The sequence below is a fragment of the Larus michahellis genome, chromosome 2, assembly GCF_964199755.1.
Source record: "Larus michahellis chromosome 2, bLarMic1.1, whole genome shotgun sequence".
In the NCBI taxonomy this organism is placed as follows: Eukaryota; Metazoa; Chordata; class Aves; order Charadriiformes; family Laridae; genus Larus; species Larus michahellis.
Window position 1 is genome coordinate 139,685,178 of NC_133897.1, and position 19,543 is coordinate 139,704,720.

A 19,543-nucleotide genomic window follows, 5' to 3' on the forward strand; every position below is an offset into this window, starting at 1 on the left:
AACAAGAAATTTAATGTTTTATAGAAAACTATGATTTAACAGTAATACAGCTCCTACAAAAGGAACTACAAACAGATTTAATTCCAAAATGCTTTATATGGAGAAAAAATTACCAAAAATTATATTTTATATTAAGCAGTTCTACACAAAGACTTTTCATTTCAGGACTTTCATAATTTTAAATAAATGTTATTTTAACTAAAAAAAAAAATTTAAATGAAAAATATGTTTAAGATTCTTTGAAATGTTTGAAGCATGAGATTTCCAATGGTAAAATCTTTTCTGTGAAAAAATCTGAGGGACACATATTTTCAATGTATCTGATTGTTAAAAAAAGTCAGATGGATTATTTTTTCCACTTTTTGTGAAAGAAAAGTATCCAGTCTTTTACTGGTATCTCAGGCTTTTAGTGCAGCTTTTGAGGTCAAGAATAGCTTGAATAAAAATGTCTGGGCTTCTAGCATCACTGCGCTGGGCAGGGATGCTTCCTCATTCTACACCTTAGTTGCCTACTTCTCTTTTCCCTCCAGCACACTCAATTTCAAGTTAAACAGACTTTACCAAGAACATGTGCTTCCTTGAAAGTCTTGTTCACCAGGTGATTCCACGGTAGATGGGATACGTTGTTCTGTCGCTGCAATTTTACACTGAAATAACTCTGATGATTTTTTTGAATTTGTATGTTGTATATTATTTTGTATATATGTATATTGTATATTATTTTGTATATTAGTGAGGCTGAGAAGAGGTTTAGCTCTCCTGAGTGACAGCTAACTCAGGGAAGCTGAGGAGAGGCAGCATCACTCAGATGGCAGGCAATTTGTTTCCTAATCAGAAGTTTTACTTTATCCATGTGATTTGTTCTAACACATGTTGACTTCTCAACATCCAGTCGGGGGGAGTGTGTCTTTTTACTCTAGGTCTGTGTTTACATAGACAGCTTCCTAAGCTCAAGCAGGGTATTCTCCATAGAAAGGTCTGTGTTTCTTTTTCCTGTGTAACTGTTACAAGCAATCAAAATGGTGGACGTGTATTTCCTGGTATGTCTTTGAATATCATTCAAAAGAAGAGAATAATTTGAGAACCAGCATGACTAATGTCTATATAAGCTTCACGTATTTTTAAAAGTCAAGGATAAATACACAGGCATAATGTAAGTGAACTTTTAAAAAGGTTGTTCAAGATTTCTAGTGCTGTTGAGATTTATAAGTAGCTGCCTAAGACAAATTATGTGCAAAACCAGGTTTTCCCTTTTTCCATACAATTTTTAAAGCCAGTGTGTTTTTATACTTGGAACCAAAAAAAAATAAATATATATATATATATATATATTTAAGGCAGGAAATAGATACTCTCATTTGCTTTTGAAAACTCTCTTTTTGAGTGGACAGTGAAGTGGAAGTTAAATATCATTGTACGTTTTTCTAGATCCTAAATGGGAAGTCTTCAGAACAATTATAGCCCTCCACAACAGACGTTGACTTGTGATCATAGTTTGTCTCTACATCTAAATTACCATTCAAGTCTCCTTCTGTAACAGAAATACATTATTGGTTTCAGCTTCATGAGTGGAAACTCATCTATGTTTAAAATTGTCAGTTACCAGTTATTGACATTTTGCTGAAATCCTCATGCGTTATAGTAAGAATTTTTAGGAAAGTTTTATAGCATCAATTCAGAAGTGGTAAAAACTAGACAGGTGGTTTAGGTATGCTGTCCATTTTCACTGTCTATTACTCATTTTCAGTGACTTGAAAGTGTCTTTGTAAACTGCCTCTAACTTCCAGACCTTTCTCTTATTAATATCAAATATTTGCTTTCAGATATCAACATGGCAGGAGAACCAAAACCATACAGACCAAAACCTGGCAACAAGCGGCCACTTTCAGCACTTTACAGGTAAGCAAGGTTTCATCTCAACTTACTACAATTCAATTTTTATTAGAAAAATTATGGTAATCTGGAATGTATCTACCAATGCCACTGTGTAGCCCATGAATGAGACAAAGGAATTTTTTACATTCACTCTTTGATGTTTGTACAGGATATAATCAAGCTGATGTACACACTGAAAGGTTTTGAATGTGAGTAAAAGAGTCAGTATTGGCGTGTCTGACACTATGGGCATCTGTTGACTCACTCCAGAGAAAAATCTTCTAACTTCCAGAGATAAAGACTGTCCATATGATGCCTGTCTTAAAAAACTAACTTATGCCAATGAAGAATAAGGCCAGCAGACAAAATTCCTGACTAATACTTAGAAGCAATGATCACAATATGCAATAATGTCCCTCTTTTAGTTGGAAACAAACATCAGAGTCTCTGTTTGCTGTAAATAAAATAAAATACTTAGGATATTTAAAAGATAATGCAGGCATTCAGAAGAATAAATAAAACTAAATCAGTTGGACCAGATTTTTATTTGTCAGTGAAAATACCTCATGTTTTACTGAGGCAAAAAAGCTGGTCTCTGCCTTCTCAGTATTCACACCATGGATGTTATTTGCCAATGCAAGAATAATGGAAGGAAAGGACTGCAGTTTTAAATTGTAAGAGGTATTACACATAGAGTCCTGCTATACTAAAAAGCTATTTGACAAGATGTTTGACAGTGACACTACTTTAGGATCAAGTAGCAGAACGCAATCGCCTTGTACAGGTTTTGTTCCAGGGATACTAAAGCCACTGGTGTTGTGCTTGGTGAACGTTAGGTTCTGTAAGACTCCACCCAAGTGCTCGGTCTGGAATTCAAGCTTTGAATTTAAATATGTATTGCAATAAAAGATTTTTATTTATTTTTTTATGCACTGGTAATTTAGTTTTCCCTCCACACCTCCTTTTTCCTTTTTCTGAAGCGAAAATGGAAGTGCAGGACAAGAAAAGCAGACATTAGGCCCATATAAAAGTGTAATGTTTAACAAAATTATAACAAAGTACACAATAAAATCATAAATCTGTCATTTACTAAACCTACTGACAATAAGACTGGTGTGGTGATTTGTGAAGTGTTTATTAATGTCTCCACTTCTAGCGCTACAATCAATAGGGGTTTTTTTGTTCTTTTTTTTCAGTTGAGTGCTATTTCAATTTTTAATCCTCATGCTTTATTGCTTGGCAATGGCCTCCTCGTGACTTTTTTATTTGCAGGGTGCGGTGGAAGAACAAATAGTTTCAGAGCAACAGAACTAGTTTCTCATTGATTTGTATGTCAAGGGTGAGAACCAACTTCTAACAAGACTGGACTTCTTCCTCAGGTGTTCAGGAGGGCATTAGCAGTGCCTTTCTCCTATTCCCAGATGCCTTCTTTTGTACAGCTTGTACAAACCCAAGGAAACACCCATCTTTTTTTTCAAAATCAATTAAGCTTAGAGAAGCATTCCAGATTGTTAAGGGGATTGACAGACAGACATGCACACATGCATTTCTGCTGAATAAGCCTCACTTCTCATCAATATACTACAGAATTTATGCTCCAGATCTATGAAAGGAGTTAGGGCTGATTTTTACTGTGGCTGAAATGCAGATAGACTGGCTCTGAGAACAACAGCTCAATGCCGAAATCAGAGACACTTGAACATGACTTTTTCAAGCCTGGTCTGGTCTGAAAGCTTCAGGTGGAAATTCAAGGGTGGGATCTCAGAATGAGACAGGCAGGAGCATTTTAGATCTGAACTTGTGTGCTACATGATAGTAATGTTAAGTTTTATTTTATAGTTGCCCTTAGCTGAAATTATAGGAATATTATTTTTGGAGAAGAGAAGCCCTGTTTCATCATTACTCTCAAGTGCAAGCTGTTATACTGTAGGTATTACTGGTAGTCATGGTCTACTGTGTCCCCATGTCAGTATTTCAAAAGATTTTTGAACATGTTCTGTGGCTTCTGGCGTTTATATGCACTTCCACCTCTTAGTTTCTGAATGTTTTCTCATAAATACTTGCTCTACAGACCAGACAGGAATAAGAGAGAAACTTCTGGAAAGTTCTGAGGGAACTTTAAAGAGAAAAAAGATCTTAGGTTGTGTTCTTTCATGGATCTAGTACAGACTAATTCTCTAGAAGGTTATGAGAAGTTTTTTTAAGCAACTAACAGAAGCCTTCATCTGATGGTAATGGAGAACTTTCATTATCTCAGTATCTGTTAGCATATTAATATGTGAGGAGATCAATGGCTTATAAAGTTCTTGACAATGTTAAGAACATCTACTAATTTCAAAACTTTGTACTGGATCTGGCTGGATGGAGTTAACTTTCTTCATAGGATCCCATATGGTGCTGTCTTTTGGATTTGTTACTAAAAAACACCAATTTTGGCAGCTGCTGTTTGCACAGCCTCAAGGCTTCCTCTTTTTCCTATTCTGCCTTCCCAGTGAATAGGTGGGGAGAGGGCAGTACCTTGGGAAGGAATACAGCTGAGACAGCTGACCCAAACTGGCCAAAAGGATATTCTATATCATATATCATGCTCAGAAATAAAAAAATGGGGAGGTTTTCCCTTCCATAGTTGGTTTGTAGACTGCTTGGGCATCAGTCTGCTTGTATGAGGTGGAAAGTAATTGCCTTTGCATAACTTGGTTTTTTCCCTCCTTCCTCCCTGTATTAAACCACATTTATCTCAACCCATGAGGTTTTTTTCACTTTTATTCGTCCTTCATCCCTTTATTCTCTCCTTCATCCCTTTATTCTCTCCTTCATCCCAATGTGGGACAATGGTAAAGGAGTGAGACAGGTGCTTAGCTGCTTTACCCACCAAATGGAGAAAGTTAAGACGGAAGTGTTTACTTTAGATTTGATTTTGACTAAGAGAAGCAATGGTTAAAAATTTAGTCATCTCAAAATACTACTGCGAAAAGGGAGGACTGAGAGCAGTAGAAATAAGATAATGGATTTCAGAAAGGACAGACTTCAATGAGCTCAGGGAACTGGTAAGTAGGATCTCTTGGAAAGAAATTTTAGGGACAAAGGAGTGCAGAAATTCTTACATTGACTGTGCTTAAGGTAGAATAGAAAATTCTCCTGAAGAAGAAGTAGAATAAAGGCATAATATGGCAGCATCAAGTTTCTTTAACACCCTGAAAAGTGAAAAGGAATTGGACAAAATGTGGAATCAAAACCCCATGACTGGAAGCGAGTGAAAAAGAACAGCAGAGTCATCTAACAGGATGTCAGAAAGGCTAAGGCACATAACAGTATAAAAGGCAACAAAAAGATTGTCATTAGAGTAACTTCCTTTGCTTTTTTATACTGCTGTTACTTAGCAGGAAAGGAGAGCAGACAGTATATGATATAGAACAGGATTCTTTTGCTTTAGCAAAGAGGTCAGTTGACCAGCTATTTAAGAAAATCGATTTTAGCCAGAGGGTATGGAATAAAAGAATTGGCTAACCAGTATTTGAATAAGTGAATTCAGTGGAAATCATATGATGAGATTCACCCTAGAGTGTTTAAAGGACTAGCTGAATCTGTGTGCAGACTAATAGTGATTGTTTTCGAAAGCTATGGAGGTCACATAAGGTAGAAAACCAGTACATATGGGCAGGCATTATACCTGTTTTTAAGGAGAGGAGGATCCAGAACATTATCAGGTCAGCCTAGACTTGATTCCCAGAAACATACTAGAACAAATTATTAAACAATCAATTTATAACCACCTAGAGGATAATAAGATGGTAAAAAATCCATCATAGAATTATCGGGAGTAAATTATGTTGAAGCAATATAATTTCCTTCTCTGACAGGATAGCCAATTTAGTGGATAAAGGGAAACAGCAGATGTGCTATATGGTCATTTAAACAAGCTTTGACGTTTGCCACATGTGGTGTTTTCATAAACATGTTCAAGAAATTTGGCTAGAAGAAACTGTCTTAAGGTAGGCATTCAATGTGTTGGGAAAACAGTGACAGTGTATAACATAGTATTAAGGATAACAACTATTGTCTGTTCAGTCTCCTTTGTTACAGGTTTTTAAAGAGTACTTTTGGATATTTGAGACACATTTAAGTTTTATGGTAAGCAAGCAGGAGTACTCAACATGGTTGCATGATTTTATTTATTGTGAAGTACTTGAGGCATCAAATTTGTCCAGAGTACTCTGCATCTCCGAAGAGAAGCCTGCATCAGGTTTATAGCTGGATATGCACATGAGTAATAAATAAAGAGCAACCGATGTCCTATGACGTCTTATACCCATGTAATTTGTTTATGAGTCCAAGTCATTAGACCCACTTCTGCCTGGAATGGCATAAGATTACTTGGCCTTGCCTCAGTTCAGGATCAGCACCGGTTCACGATTCTTTTTTTTATCCTTTATAGTTTTATAATCTGTGTGGAAATAATCTCGTTTAATCTCACCTATGTGAAATTTAGCATGAGCCTAAATGTGAGACCCATCTTTTTTTTCAGCTATAGGAATAACTAAATGCAAGGCAGATAAACATATATCATTTCTTCTTTGGCTTATACATGCAGCCATTAACATATCCAGACTCCCCTTTGTTCTCCAGTTTATTATTCCACTTATACTTTTTCTTTTCACATCTTTTTTTTATGCTAGCATTTCTGGTACAGTTCATTGAAAAAAAAGGCCACAATTAAAAGCCATACAGAGAATTTAAAAGGCACCATGGACCTAATGAATCCAGCAAAAACTTTTGCTAGACAAAAACATTTGACTAGAATTTGCTTCCACTTCTTCCTTAAATGTAATTTAATAATCTAATTCCAACTGTCTGAAGATCCCATTGATCACAGCCCTAGACTGCTGGAAAGCAGACTTGCACAGTTTGGAATAATCCCATGAGACACTGTCCCACAGAGAAGAGGAGGCCAGGAGAGCTGTGTGATTTCCAAGGATCACCTCCTTCAGGTTCAAGAGCGGTTCATGCTGATGAACGAGAAATCAGGTAAAGGTACCAGGTGGCCTGCACAGATGAAAAAGAAGTTCCTGAAAAAATTAAAACATAAAAAAGAGACATAAAGAGGTGGAAGTAGCAACAGATGACCTGGGAAGTATATAGAGACGCTGCCTAGGCATGCAGGGGTGGACTTAGACTGCTGTGGAAGTGAGTCAATGTCATTGGAGGCCACTCAATCCGTAATAAAAGAACTTCCATTTTGGATTAGGCCATAAAAATACTTGGAGAACACAAAGATTTAGGCTTTGCTTCAGAAAGTTGCTAAACACATTTTTGACTGTAAGTATACTCACTGAACAAATACAGATATGCTTAGGGTAGCGCTCAGGAATCAGCTTAAATCTACCAGAACTGTTAGCTCCAGCAGCATTCCTCCTGATTTGCATTGCTGTTCAGTATGTGAGGGGGGACCTAAATCCCAGAAGGCTCAAAATTGTTGTGAATTTCCTTTTTTAGCACAGCACTTCTGCAGAAAACCAAATGCCTGACAAATCTGCATCTTAAAATTATTTTACATCTTGTTATTTGGGTCTAGCCTCAAGCAGAAGTTAGTTTTACTGGCTAATCTTCATATCTTTGAAACACAAGGTGAAGATTAAAGGTGCTGACACAAATGTGTTAAAGCACTCTTTGGGAGCATTGTTGTGGTAAAATAAAGGATCACACTTTGTCTTTTTAATTTAGTGGTGTTTTGATCAGTATTTCAGTGAAGCAGTTCTCTGTCAGCATATGAAAGTCCATTTACTGTTCGTTTTTTTTTTCTCCCTGGTTTTTACACACCAAAGTAGAATCTACTGCAAATACTCCGGTGAAACAGCATTCTGTTGCTCTACATCATAAAAGAATATTTTAATTATTTATTGTTCATTTCAGTCCACCACCATGTTATAAGAGGTGTTAAATACATCATTTGAAAGCGCTTTCTCTGTTTCCGAGGTCTTTGCTGGGGTTATTGAAACGGGAAGAGACTCTCCTAGTTTTTAACTCTTGAGGTTGCTGATGGCTTCGTGCCCAGTTGCTCCGGGAGTGGGCCCGAGCCCCAGGCCAGGCGGAGCAGAGCGGCTGCGTACATAACGCCTGAGGCTTGCCTTGCCTCAGGACAGACTCGCCATGTCCCCTCCGTATGGCTTTCAGCATGGGGTTGGCTCAAAGTCTTCCCTGGCACCCCTCTATTAGTAGCAAAATTCGAGAAGACCAGGAGCAGGGGGCGAGGCGGGGAGGGGGGGGCAATTTTTGAGTCTCTTGAAATAATGAAAAGACTGTGCTGCAGACTGGCAGAGTGGTGGGATTTTTAGTGGCATGAAAATGAGTGTGGCTACTGCAGGTCCCACTGCGGGGGGTGCTGGGGGAGACCTGCTGGAGACCACACAGGGCACAGGGGGACAAAACTAGTCCATTGATACCAGTGCAACTGGGAGGGAGTTGGGAGCAAAACGTCCAAGATCACATCCAAGTTTGCTTTCTGAGAAAACTAGTTTGTTTGCCAAAGACCAACCCCCTGAGAGTGAACTAATATTTTTATAACATAGGAAAGCAGGGGACTAGGTTTTGGAAGAGAACTGGGAAAGCAAGTTACTTGGCAGTGTCGGGCTAGCTAGTCACTCTCTGCTATATGCAATTTAATATTGTAGTTGACCTATAAATATTTCCAAGACCAATTTAGCTAAGACTAACCCTCCCCATGTGGGTTATTTTCACCCTTGTCAAACTCCAAGCTTCCTCATCAGGCCACAAAAAGCAAAAGTGACCTTGCCCCGGTGCCACATCTTGAAGGCCCAGTGAGGAGTTATTTAAGCCCCACTCCCCCCAGTATTCCTCTTGCTGTCTGGGCATGAAGTCACCTAGCCTGGGATCCACCCAGCTGAGGCATGTCCAGGATGGCAGGATGGATTTAGCGGGCAGATTAACAAGACCAGGAAATACCGAGTGAAATCATCTCTCACCATGTTGCAGTGGCTGGCTGGATCTCCACCCAGTGGTGGCTGAAATCCCAGAGCACTGCCTGTCTATAGCACATGGTAGCCCTGGAAAAGGCATCCCTTGAGGGCAAATTCTTTCCAAGTGGGTCTCTGAAGTTTCAGGTTTACGGGTTCAGCACTCCCTGCGTGGTATTAGATACCACAGTCATTTCCCATTCCCAACCACTTCTCCATGTAATGAAACTGAAATGTATATTCAGCATGCTTGATTTAACATGCTATTAATTAGCCTTGTTAAACAGCCCTTACAGTTTCACAGAATCACACAGAATCACAGAATGGTTCGAGTTGGAAGGGACCTTAAAGATCATCTAGTTCCAACCCCCCTTTTCATAAGTCATGGATGGGATAAATCCCATGGCCTCTGGAGGAAATTATTTTATTTAAAAGTCTATTATTAATATACTGGAAAGAGACGCTGTTTTATTTACAGGGTACAATTATGTTTTTATATCAAAGTTTTATTTTTCTTTGACAAAAATACTTTATCAGTTTCCTCAATACATTTCACTTTTATAATCTCCATCACAAAACTGATTGGATTATGTTACACATCTTGCATTTCCTTTGGTTTTGCAGTTTTATTTTATAGCAGAGGCTTAAAGAATTGCTTAGAGTCTTTCTCTATTTGCTCTCTGCTTCTCAGATTTATTTTAAGATACCACTTATAGAGTTTGGTGTGGTTTCATTTGCCTCTCAGTCCACAGAGCCCTCCACTATTTTGAGCTATTTTTCTGAGCGCTTCTGGGCACCCTTCATTTCATGAGAAAGTGTGAAAGGCACAGTGATGGGCAACGTGATCGCTTCTTCCAGGGTAGGAGGCTTCTTGAGATCATTCCTCCCATTTGAAAGTGCAACATAAACTCAACAAATTCTGTGCCAAACAAGCATTACTATTCTATTTGAATACTGCAGTATTTTGCATAATTGCTGCTGTAGTGTGCCATTGGCAGTGTATTAGCAACAAGCTTTAACCTAGTGGCATATAATAAAAATAACTGCAGGTATAAGGATCTTTCTTGATTGAATATTGTCCTAGATTTCCAACAACTTGCTTCTTTATTCCTTCTTATTCTTAAAGCATATGTGTGTCCATTTTTATCACTGGCCTACAAAAGCCAGTCCAAACAACAGAAAATAAACCTGAACAATTATTTTCTGATACTTTGCATTCCATTAAATTGTGATTATACGTCTTACTTTTTCCTACATACTGAAAGAAAAGAAAAATCATTTATGCTTATGGAACATAATCTTTTGATTAATACATCATATTAAAATTACATAGTGTGATATTTCTTTTGAATCAAAGTGCTTCTTTTTTACGGAAATATATCTTCTGATGACTTTGATTACCTTCCTCCATGAAATAAGCTATTTTATTTTAGTGCAATGGAATGAAACTAAGATGGATGTCGCTCTACACCTCTTCTCCTGACAAAAGATCTAGCTTACATTTCTAGGGGTGTTTAAATGAAGTTAATTTTAAGTCCAGAGGATACTATTTACATTCATTTCATCAAAGAATATTTCTCAGTGATCACATTTGAGGCAGTCATTACTGTACAGAAAAAAATGATCATTTAGTCTGAAATTCTCACTTAAAACTCACAACAAATGGTGCAAATTTTGCTTGAGTTGAGAACTTAAGAAGCATTCTCAATCATATTAAAAATGTTAAAAGACAAAAATACAAAGCTACAGCAGATCCAGTCATTCATTTTGGTCTGAATTTTTGTTTATCTTCTTTCAAGGAAAAAGCCCTGTGTCAAATAAGAAAAAAATATCTGCTGATGGAAGGCAACATATGCAGCTCTGAACTGCTGAATTATGTCTGTAACTGCAATCAATTCTGTTTCCAGAGATCTTTAAAGAATAAATCCATGTGCTCAGAGGAGTTGGGAGAGAGAGCCAAGGATATAAATTTGCCCTTCCACATGATCCAGAACATCAACATGCAGCACTTGATACGTTTAGAGAGGGGATCTCAGGTCCTCAGTAACACCCAGGATAACCTTTGCTTCTGGAGGCAAATCACAGATAGAGAAAAAAGTTTGAATGACCAAAATATACCAAATACACTTGTTGTCTTGATTTGTTCATTCAGTGACATTATTCCTAATCTATGTGGTAACTCCAATAACAACTAGGACAACAAAACTGCCTTTTTTTTTTTTAATCCTTCCCTTCGCTATTTCAAAAATACTGCTAACTCCCTTTTAAAATCTATCTCTAATGACTAGGGCACATATACCTTTTCAGATTATCAGCATATCCTAAATTTTACATTTTTCTCATGTTTGTTTGTATTCACCTTCATCAGATTTTTTTAAACTATGGGCTTGACTTAGATCCATTTTGAAGTTTGTCCTGCATGTACTGAAAGACTAGCACTTGCCTTTCTTCCCATCTCCCCTCAAGTTATTCTTTAGACTTACACAGTTTTTTCTCAGTTTATTTTTTTAATTTGTGAACAGGAAGCCAGTGACACCAATTTACACATCTGCAGAGTAGCTGCATCCCTTTTCCTACCTCGGTACTTTTCCTCTTGCAGAAGATGATACATGGTACCACATGACTGATGTTGTTTTCTTCCACAAAAGCCTGGACACCATAATCACACTCATGCTCAGAGATTACAAAATTTGGAGAAGAATAGCCTGTTCTCTTATTATTGCTTTTTTTTTTTCCCTGGTGTTTAATCTTCTTTCTTACTGTTTTTCATCTCCCATGAAACCTGAAGCAGTACACCATAGCCAAAGCAACTAACTACAAAACCACCTTATTTTTTTCATGGATTTTAATCAATTTATACCACAGTGGAACAGAAAACATATTCACAACCTTCTTATGGCATTTAAATTATTATGAGTCCTTTCTTATCCAAGAATTTCTGCTGCTAATACAAATGAAAACCTTTGGTTTATAATTCAAAAAGTACATTCCTAAAAGATACAGAGAACTGATGGTTTTGCCTGCAGGCAAACAGAAACAGCACTTTGAGTCATTCATTCAGTTTAAATCTTGACAGTCTGAGCTTGTTCCTATCAGCTATTACATGGGAGATTTCCACCCTTTATTACTGCATGGCTGCTTACATTTGATTTAAGAAATAATCAGAATTTGGATTCAGTGTGTTCTTGCAGGAAGACGAAGCCTTCTGTAGATACTCAGCTGTGCTTCTGTTAGCTTAAAAAGGGTAGTACCTACAATATATTTTAAAAAAAGTCAGAAACAGATGCCATGTTCATTTTTCCACATTTGAGTTTTAGTGAAGCAGGCATCACAGAAGCAGTATCCCGTTTCACAGCCGCTGTTTGGTAACTTTATGGAGGTCTTAAAAGTAAGAACATAGGGTTCACGACACAGAACAGAGAAGGGTTTGTCCTAACATGGCAAATGAACAGCAGGATTCTTCATTTTCAGGAGTTTAGTAGATCCTTAATTGCAGCAGAGATGCAGGAGAAGGCTGTGCTTCAGAGCACCACTTTGTGGGCTAGTAATGAGGCACTGGGTCTCGCATAATGTAACACCTCTAATTGTACAGAAGGCTGTAATTCAGCCTGGGAGCTGCTGATGTACTGCAAGGGCACCATTTAGGTGGCTTACAAACAGGAACAGAAATATGATGCTGGGTTATAGATTTAGTATTCTGCGAATAAATAAGGAAGGCTGTGTAAACGAGAGGCCGTAACTTATTATATATTTTAAAGTCTTATGAATAATGTCAGGAGAAGAGATTTAAAGTCTATTTAGTTTAAGAGAAAATAGATTGTTCAGTAAGATTACAAATAGCACATTACAAAGGGCTGTGCTGTGTGCAGCACAGAGGGGCAATAGAAACATATTACTATGCAGTGAATTATTAACGATAAAATTATACCACAAGTTTATTTCTTGGTGAATTCTGGAGCATGCTCTCTGAAAATATGTTGTCCAGCCTGCCAGGACTGATCCTTAGCTAGCGCTGTTGGTGCATAATGTGAAATGTACTTTTATTTTTTAAAGAATAAGTTACGAATTGCATGCCTTTTTGGTAGATTAGGTTGCTGGTATTCCCAGAACTTCTGGCAAAAGCATTGGCTATTTTACTGACAAGTAACAAATGTATTCATAAACGTGTGTGAATTTATTATGAGTCCTAAGAAAAGAGCAATTTATGACATCTATTGGCATAAAAATGTATGTTGCATTTTTCAGCGTTGCGAGAGTGAGATTATTCTAGGAAACAGCACGACAAACATGAATCATACATTGTCAGAGCAGTGCCCCTCCTGTAACTACTTTTAAGTGTTAGCAGTGTCATTGAGGGAACAGGAGATTAAGCCTCTACCCTTGGGATCCTCAAAGGCAATGCCTGCATTAACCTTCATCTCTTTGTGACTACAAATAGCCATGCAGCAAAGTAGTATTGATTGTGTGCATTAGATCAGTCAACACTGTTTTGTTCAGCCCACCCTGATGAACTCATTCCAGACGTTTTTAGACCAGTACGTATTGACCTGAATGTTCTTACTCTGATTTAGAGCAGAAGAGGGTCAGGTGACATCAGCTTCATGCAAAGGATGATTAAAGCTGTCAGAGAGAGGACTTTAAGGTAGACAGCTAAGTATACCACTATATTTTTTTCCAAATTCTTTCTTGTGTTGGGAAGATAGATTATTGCAAAATTTAGCAACTATTAGCATATCACAGGAAAAAAACAATTAAAATTGACAGCGGTGGCATGGAGTTATTTTCATTCTCCAGCGTTTGTTTCCTGTGCTCACTTGAACAAAGGTACCAAACTGAGCATGTTTGGAGTCAGGAGTGTTCTTACATGAAGGAAAATGAGTTCGTAATTTTGATTCTTGCAAGAATCTCACTTGGAATCTAAGCATTCATTGCTTCATGACTGGAAACAACATACAGATGTGGTGCACAAATTAAATTCAGTTTAGCTCCCTTATCATTCTGTTGGGCTTCTGGAGACTTCTCTTGGGTGGTGTGGGAAGAAACTGTAGTCCATAACTATCTAAGAAGGTGTTCATATGTGGAGTTTAAATTAATTTTTCTCCAAGTCACAACACTTACCAATACTTCGTTCAGCTGTGAGAATCCATCCCATTGTTCCAGTTGTCTTTGCGATTTATGGATTCATAAAGGAAAATACAGTAAAGTCAGGTACAAACTATAATCAGCTACTGAAACTCTATTAGTTTCAGTAACTATGTCACTGTTTTTTAGTTCCAGCTCTCTGAAAACAGATTATTATACAACCTTCAAATGACTTAGAGCTTTTGTGTTTTCTTCTCTTCTTGCTGCCTAAAATTTAAGCCACCCACTAATGAGGATTATTGGAAACTATTTCTTTTACTGTTCTTCCCCATGCTTCCCTTTCCTACCACAACCCAAAACCCTTCCATCTCATGTGATATAACAATAGTGCACTCAGTATCCAACATGACAAAAAAACAACTTTTGCATATGCTGATTTATGTTTTACCTTAGCCTCTTGCCACTGTGAAAATTAGCACAGGGAAGAGGCAGTTTCTTTAGTGCATTTCTTTCCTGTATTGAAAGTTACCTTTTATTCAGTTTTTCAACTGTCAGATTTTAGAGATAATTCTGGACAGATTACTCAGTCATGCTGCTAACTGACGGCTAAAGATTATTGGTCCTATGAATAATGCAGAAATAAATTCTAGGAGCTCCTGAAACTTGTACTTATGTCAAGAATTTGATGTTTACAAATTATGTACCAAGATTCAGATTTTGCTAGGAAACTAGCTAAATTTGGTCATACGCTATGCACATCTGTAACAAAACTATTTTACAGAGTAAACCAGAAGAAATTAAAAGGGTCAAACCTTGCTTTATCTTGGCCTGACCTTGAAAACCCCCATAATATTGCATCTGGCTTTCAGTGCACAGTGCCAGCATGCCAGGTTAGGCAGCTTGACATCAGGCACTGCAGACTTTATCCTAAGCTAAGTGTTCTCTGAAAACCTTTTCCTGCACAGATTGCCCGGGCACTAACCTACCATGGGCTCAGGCACTAAATAGAACTGGCTAAATAAAACATACTGCATCAACAGCCAGTGACTTCTGCACGTTTTTTTTTTTTAAATAAAAAAAAATAAAATTAAAAAAACCCCAAACTTGATATTTTTGCACATACCTTTTTGTTTTCTGGACATATAGAATGCTTAAAAATCATATTCTATGTATGCTGAGCCAAATATTCCATTTCTTTACCTTGAAAAGGATAAAGGCAGCTCTATCTAGCAGCACATTAAAAGCAGAGTAACTGCATTAGTGCAAACCAAACCCTAGGGTAAGCACAAGCACCCACAGACAGAAAATGTTCCAACCAGGCATTGGGGGACCAACCATCAATTCAGTTTTCTGAATTACAAGAAAATAGATTGTATAGGATCCACATCACCTACAGATGTATTGGAAATTTAACTTTAAGGGTGTAAATTTTTCCTCATGGGGCTGGGGAAAACCTGTTGCTTCGAGAAGTGATCTAAGTTATTCTCAATTTTAAATAATTAACCTTGTCATAAATCATAAGATATTAGAAAAAATGGGTCTTTTTTGTCAGTCAGAATGCATAATCAGTTGCAATACTTTCATAAGGGACTAAATACATGTTATACATATATATTAAGGATTATGTATAGATCTGCATATAGAGACTCTGGTAGCCAAAGGGACAACCTTATTTAAGCAAACCTCTGTTTATCCCTAGAGTGCTTACTAGTCTAGTAGCTTATTTATTGAATAAATTCTTTAGTAATTAGTAAAATTTTGTTTTAGTAAATTTAAATATTCCAGTCGTGAAATTTAATCAGATTTGAATCAATTATGATCTGAGAGTAGAAGAGATGAAGCATGTGCTGATTGAAGGACACTGCTCATTGCCACTTCAATGATTCAGAGGAGCTACAGAACAAAAGTGCAGAATAATGGAGAACCTAAAGCATTTCTGTGTGAGTTGCAACATCAGTTTTTACTGTAACATACAACATACTTGTGTTATGGCATCAACTTTTGTTCCTCGCATGATAGCTGTGCCTCAAGTGAGATGCTGGGACATGTCACTCGTTAATATCGGCTGCTGAAACATCCCTGGAGCAGATAAATGAAACAACCTGTATGACTGGCAGATGGGGATTAGCTCCTGAATGCTGAAGACTTCTTTTAAAATAGGAATTAGATGGAAGCAGCAAGGAATTACATGGCAAAAAATATTTCTCAGGAGTGAAGCATCAATAACTTACAAACATGCTTATTTAGACTGGTAGCCTTTGTACTTGGTTCCTCCTGTCTCACCTGGTATTTGTCCCAGACTTCCATATTCTGTGACTCCGGTGAGCTGTTGCAGACAGATAGATCCTAATGTCTGTATATGCAGAAATTTCAGGCTTCTTGTCATGGAGCAGAAAGGGTCTAAATGACAGAAACTCTAAACTCCTGTATCACTAGCAGGAATCCCAAAGTTGGAAGCAATCAGCTCCAGCTGATATTTTCAAGGTAGAAGCTCCTATTTCACTGAGGATACATGGAGGACCTAATGACCTCTATTTTATATAACATTTCCATCACTTTAAAGCTACTTCTCATCTTTTAAACTCTGAATTGTGCACCTTTTGATTCTCTCTGTCTACCCCTACCCTGTTATAAAATGCTGAGTCCAAAGCCGGCACAGTGCAGCAACTGAGGGATTCATCAGCTCTGATGAAAGACGCTTTAGCGTGTTCCCACCCTAAACAGTAACTCGGTTCTTGCACTCTTGAAACTTTTTTTTTTTGCAACACGTAGCCAGTTATCCTCCAAACCATATATGTGTAAAGCAGTTCTTGTTCTCAAATTCTCACTGGACTTATCTTTTCTTTTTTGAATTTGTTTACACTGATTTCAGAGTATTTCTCCAACTTATCAAACAATTTTCAGATTTTAACTCTGTTTGCTGGACTGTCTAAAAAACAGCTTTTTGTCATCTATTTTACATGCATAGTCTATTTTGTTGTTCAAATCATTTATGCAAACCAAAACTGAACAAAACATAGCACTGAGTGTTCCTAGTATTTAATGTGCCCCTCTTTCCCATTAGCATAATTCTTTGTCCATGGGCATGTTAGGTTTTTTTGACTTAATGTATATTTACCTTAAGGTAATCAAATTTTCCCAGTTTGAACATGATACTCTCATATAGGACAATATCAAAAGCTTTAAAAATCAGGCTAAATCATATATTATAACTCCATACACCAGTGCAGGCTAGAGGCTGACCCGCTGGAGAGCAGCTCTGTAGAGAGAGACCTTGGAGTCCTGATGGACGACAAGTGGACCATGAGGCAGCAATGTGCCCTTGTGGCCAAGAAGGCCAATGGTCTCCTGGGGTGTATTAAAAAGACCATGGCCAGCAGGTCGAGGGAGGTCATCCTCCCCCTCTACTCTGCCTTGGTGAGACTGCATCTGGAGTACTGTGTCCCGTTCTGGGCTCCCCGGTTCAAGAAGGACAAGGAACTACTAGAGAGAGTCCAGCAGAGGGCTGCAAAGATGATCAAGGGAACGGAACATCTCTCTTATGAGGAAAGGCTGAGAGACCTGAGCCTGTTTAGCCTGGAGAAGAGAAAACTGAGAGTGCATCTTATCAGTGCTTATAAATATATAAAGGCCAGATGTCAAGAGGATGGGGCCAGGCTCTTCTCAGTGGTGCCCAGTGACAGGACAAGGGACAATGGGCACAAGCTGGAACACAGGAAGTTCCATCTGAACATGAGGAAAAACTTCTTTACTTGGAGGGTGACAGAGCACTGGAACAGGCTGCCCAGAGATGTTGTGGAGTCTCCTTCACTGGAGATATCCAAAACCTGCCTGGATGCATTTCTGTCCAGCCTGCTCTGGGTGAACCTGCTTTGGCAGGGGGGTTGGACTAGATGAGCTCTAAAGGTCCCTTCCAACCCCTACAGTTCTCTGTGTCTGTGATTATCCGTCTCTTCTTATATCCACTAAGTCAGTTACCATGTCAAAGGGGTAAGTTTTGAATGAGAAACGACACTTTGAGCTTGCAATACTTTAGCCTCCTTCCATGGTTTGAGGGTTGTATTTTATTATGTACAAGAATTTTTATGTTTCAATAAATAACAGAAGCATTTAGCTCTGTGGAAGAGAACTTCCCAGGGAACTCATATTTTCATATTAATGCAGTATTTCAATATTACACAACAGTCAGGAAGACAATATTTTTGTGTTGTTTTTCTAACCAGAATCATCAATTGCAATGTCAACCATCAGTTGGAAGTTCAGCTTATTAAATTTATTAAGAACAATTGTAAAAGTTGACATAAAGCTGTAAATTATTCCTCCATACCCTCTGCTTCTGAAACGCTTCTGACAAATTAGATCTATACAGATGGTCTAATATTAATTTATTCCAGAATATAACAGTGGTTCTTAATAAAATTTGCAACATTTATAATGATATTTATGGAATTTTCAGAAGACAGAATGAGCTTCTTCCCTAATTCTATCTGACAACAGGTACTGATAACCAGAAAAATTATCTTTGGTTAAAACCACTTAAAGTGACATAAACTATTATAAACGGCAAGGACAGAAGGAGGGAAAGAGAGAAGGAAGGAAGGAAGGAAGGAAGGAAGGAAGGAAGGAAGGAAGGAAGGAAGGAAGGAAGGAAGGAAGGAAGGAAGGAAGGGAGGAAGGAAGGAAGGTAGAATGGATTACCTAGTGTACACAAGCAATGGCTATTTCAGTCTCAACAGATAGTAGGAGCTATGTGAAATAATATTTCTTTTGTGAATTAAGACATGCTTTTATTAGGCTTGCTTGTATTGTATACAAATATTGGTAGTTACCAAAAGTTATAATGCACATGCTTTAAAAAGGAAAGGAATTAGAGGACAAAATGTGAGCAATACTGCTTAAAAATTTCTGAAGATGTTTTCTGATCACTAATGACTGTTGACTTCAAACCACAAACTCAACATGCAGAGAAAAACGCTGATCACTGTCAACGGCAAACTACCTCACTTTCTTTTGAAAGACCCCTTGAGCTGTTCCTTTTTATAATTTTAAAATTAAACTCATTGGCAAACAGGGTGAGCCATAAACCTGAGTACTCTTTAACTTCATATATTTTTGCTAAATCTTTGGTTCCTAAAGCTGTACAGCGTAAAGAGACAGACATGCCTGACAGGTAAATAAGTCAGCTGCATCAATCATACAAAATATACACTAAAACTATACAGCCAATTCATCAAGCGACTGAAGTCCAAAATGCGTTTTAGTTGGCCTAATTTCCTACACAGCTTGAATGAAAAGCTTCAATCCTTTGGATTCCTGTTAGAGGCATTAACTTTTCCAATGCCCTCCAAACCTGCAGTCTCTACAGGTCAAACAGAAAATGTGTGACATCAGCAACACGCTCAGGTTATCCTCCTTGGGAATTCTGATTTGAAGATTGTAACCCAAAATGGTGGCTTACCTAAAAAAATTTTTGTTCCTGACCATCACCTGCCCTGTTTCACGGTAGACGGTTTTATTATATTAAGAAGTCAAAATAAGCACCCTAACAAATGCTTTAAATTCCACGTGTTTTTCTTACTAAGTCCTTAAAGATGAAATTATATGGTCACCAAGAG

The 19,543-nt window shown here is 37.8% G+C and overlaps 1 protein-coding gene across 10 annotated transcripts in view; it reads left to right on the top strand.

The window, feature by feature from the left end:
• The window catches only part of RALYL (RALY RNA binding protein like), a 407,281-nt gene that overhangs the window by 322,829 nt on the left and 64,909 nt on the right, over positions 1 to 19,543 (top strand). For all 10 annotated transcript variants that reach the window (XM_074577361.1, XM_074577355.1, XM_074577353.1 and 7 more), the window contains one exon: positions 1,824 to 1,899. In XM_074577361.1, coding sequence (XP_074433462.1) covers positions 1,824 to 1,899 — 76 coding nt within the window. The remainder of the gene's footprint in view (positions 1 to 1,823; positions 1,900 to 19,543) is intronic.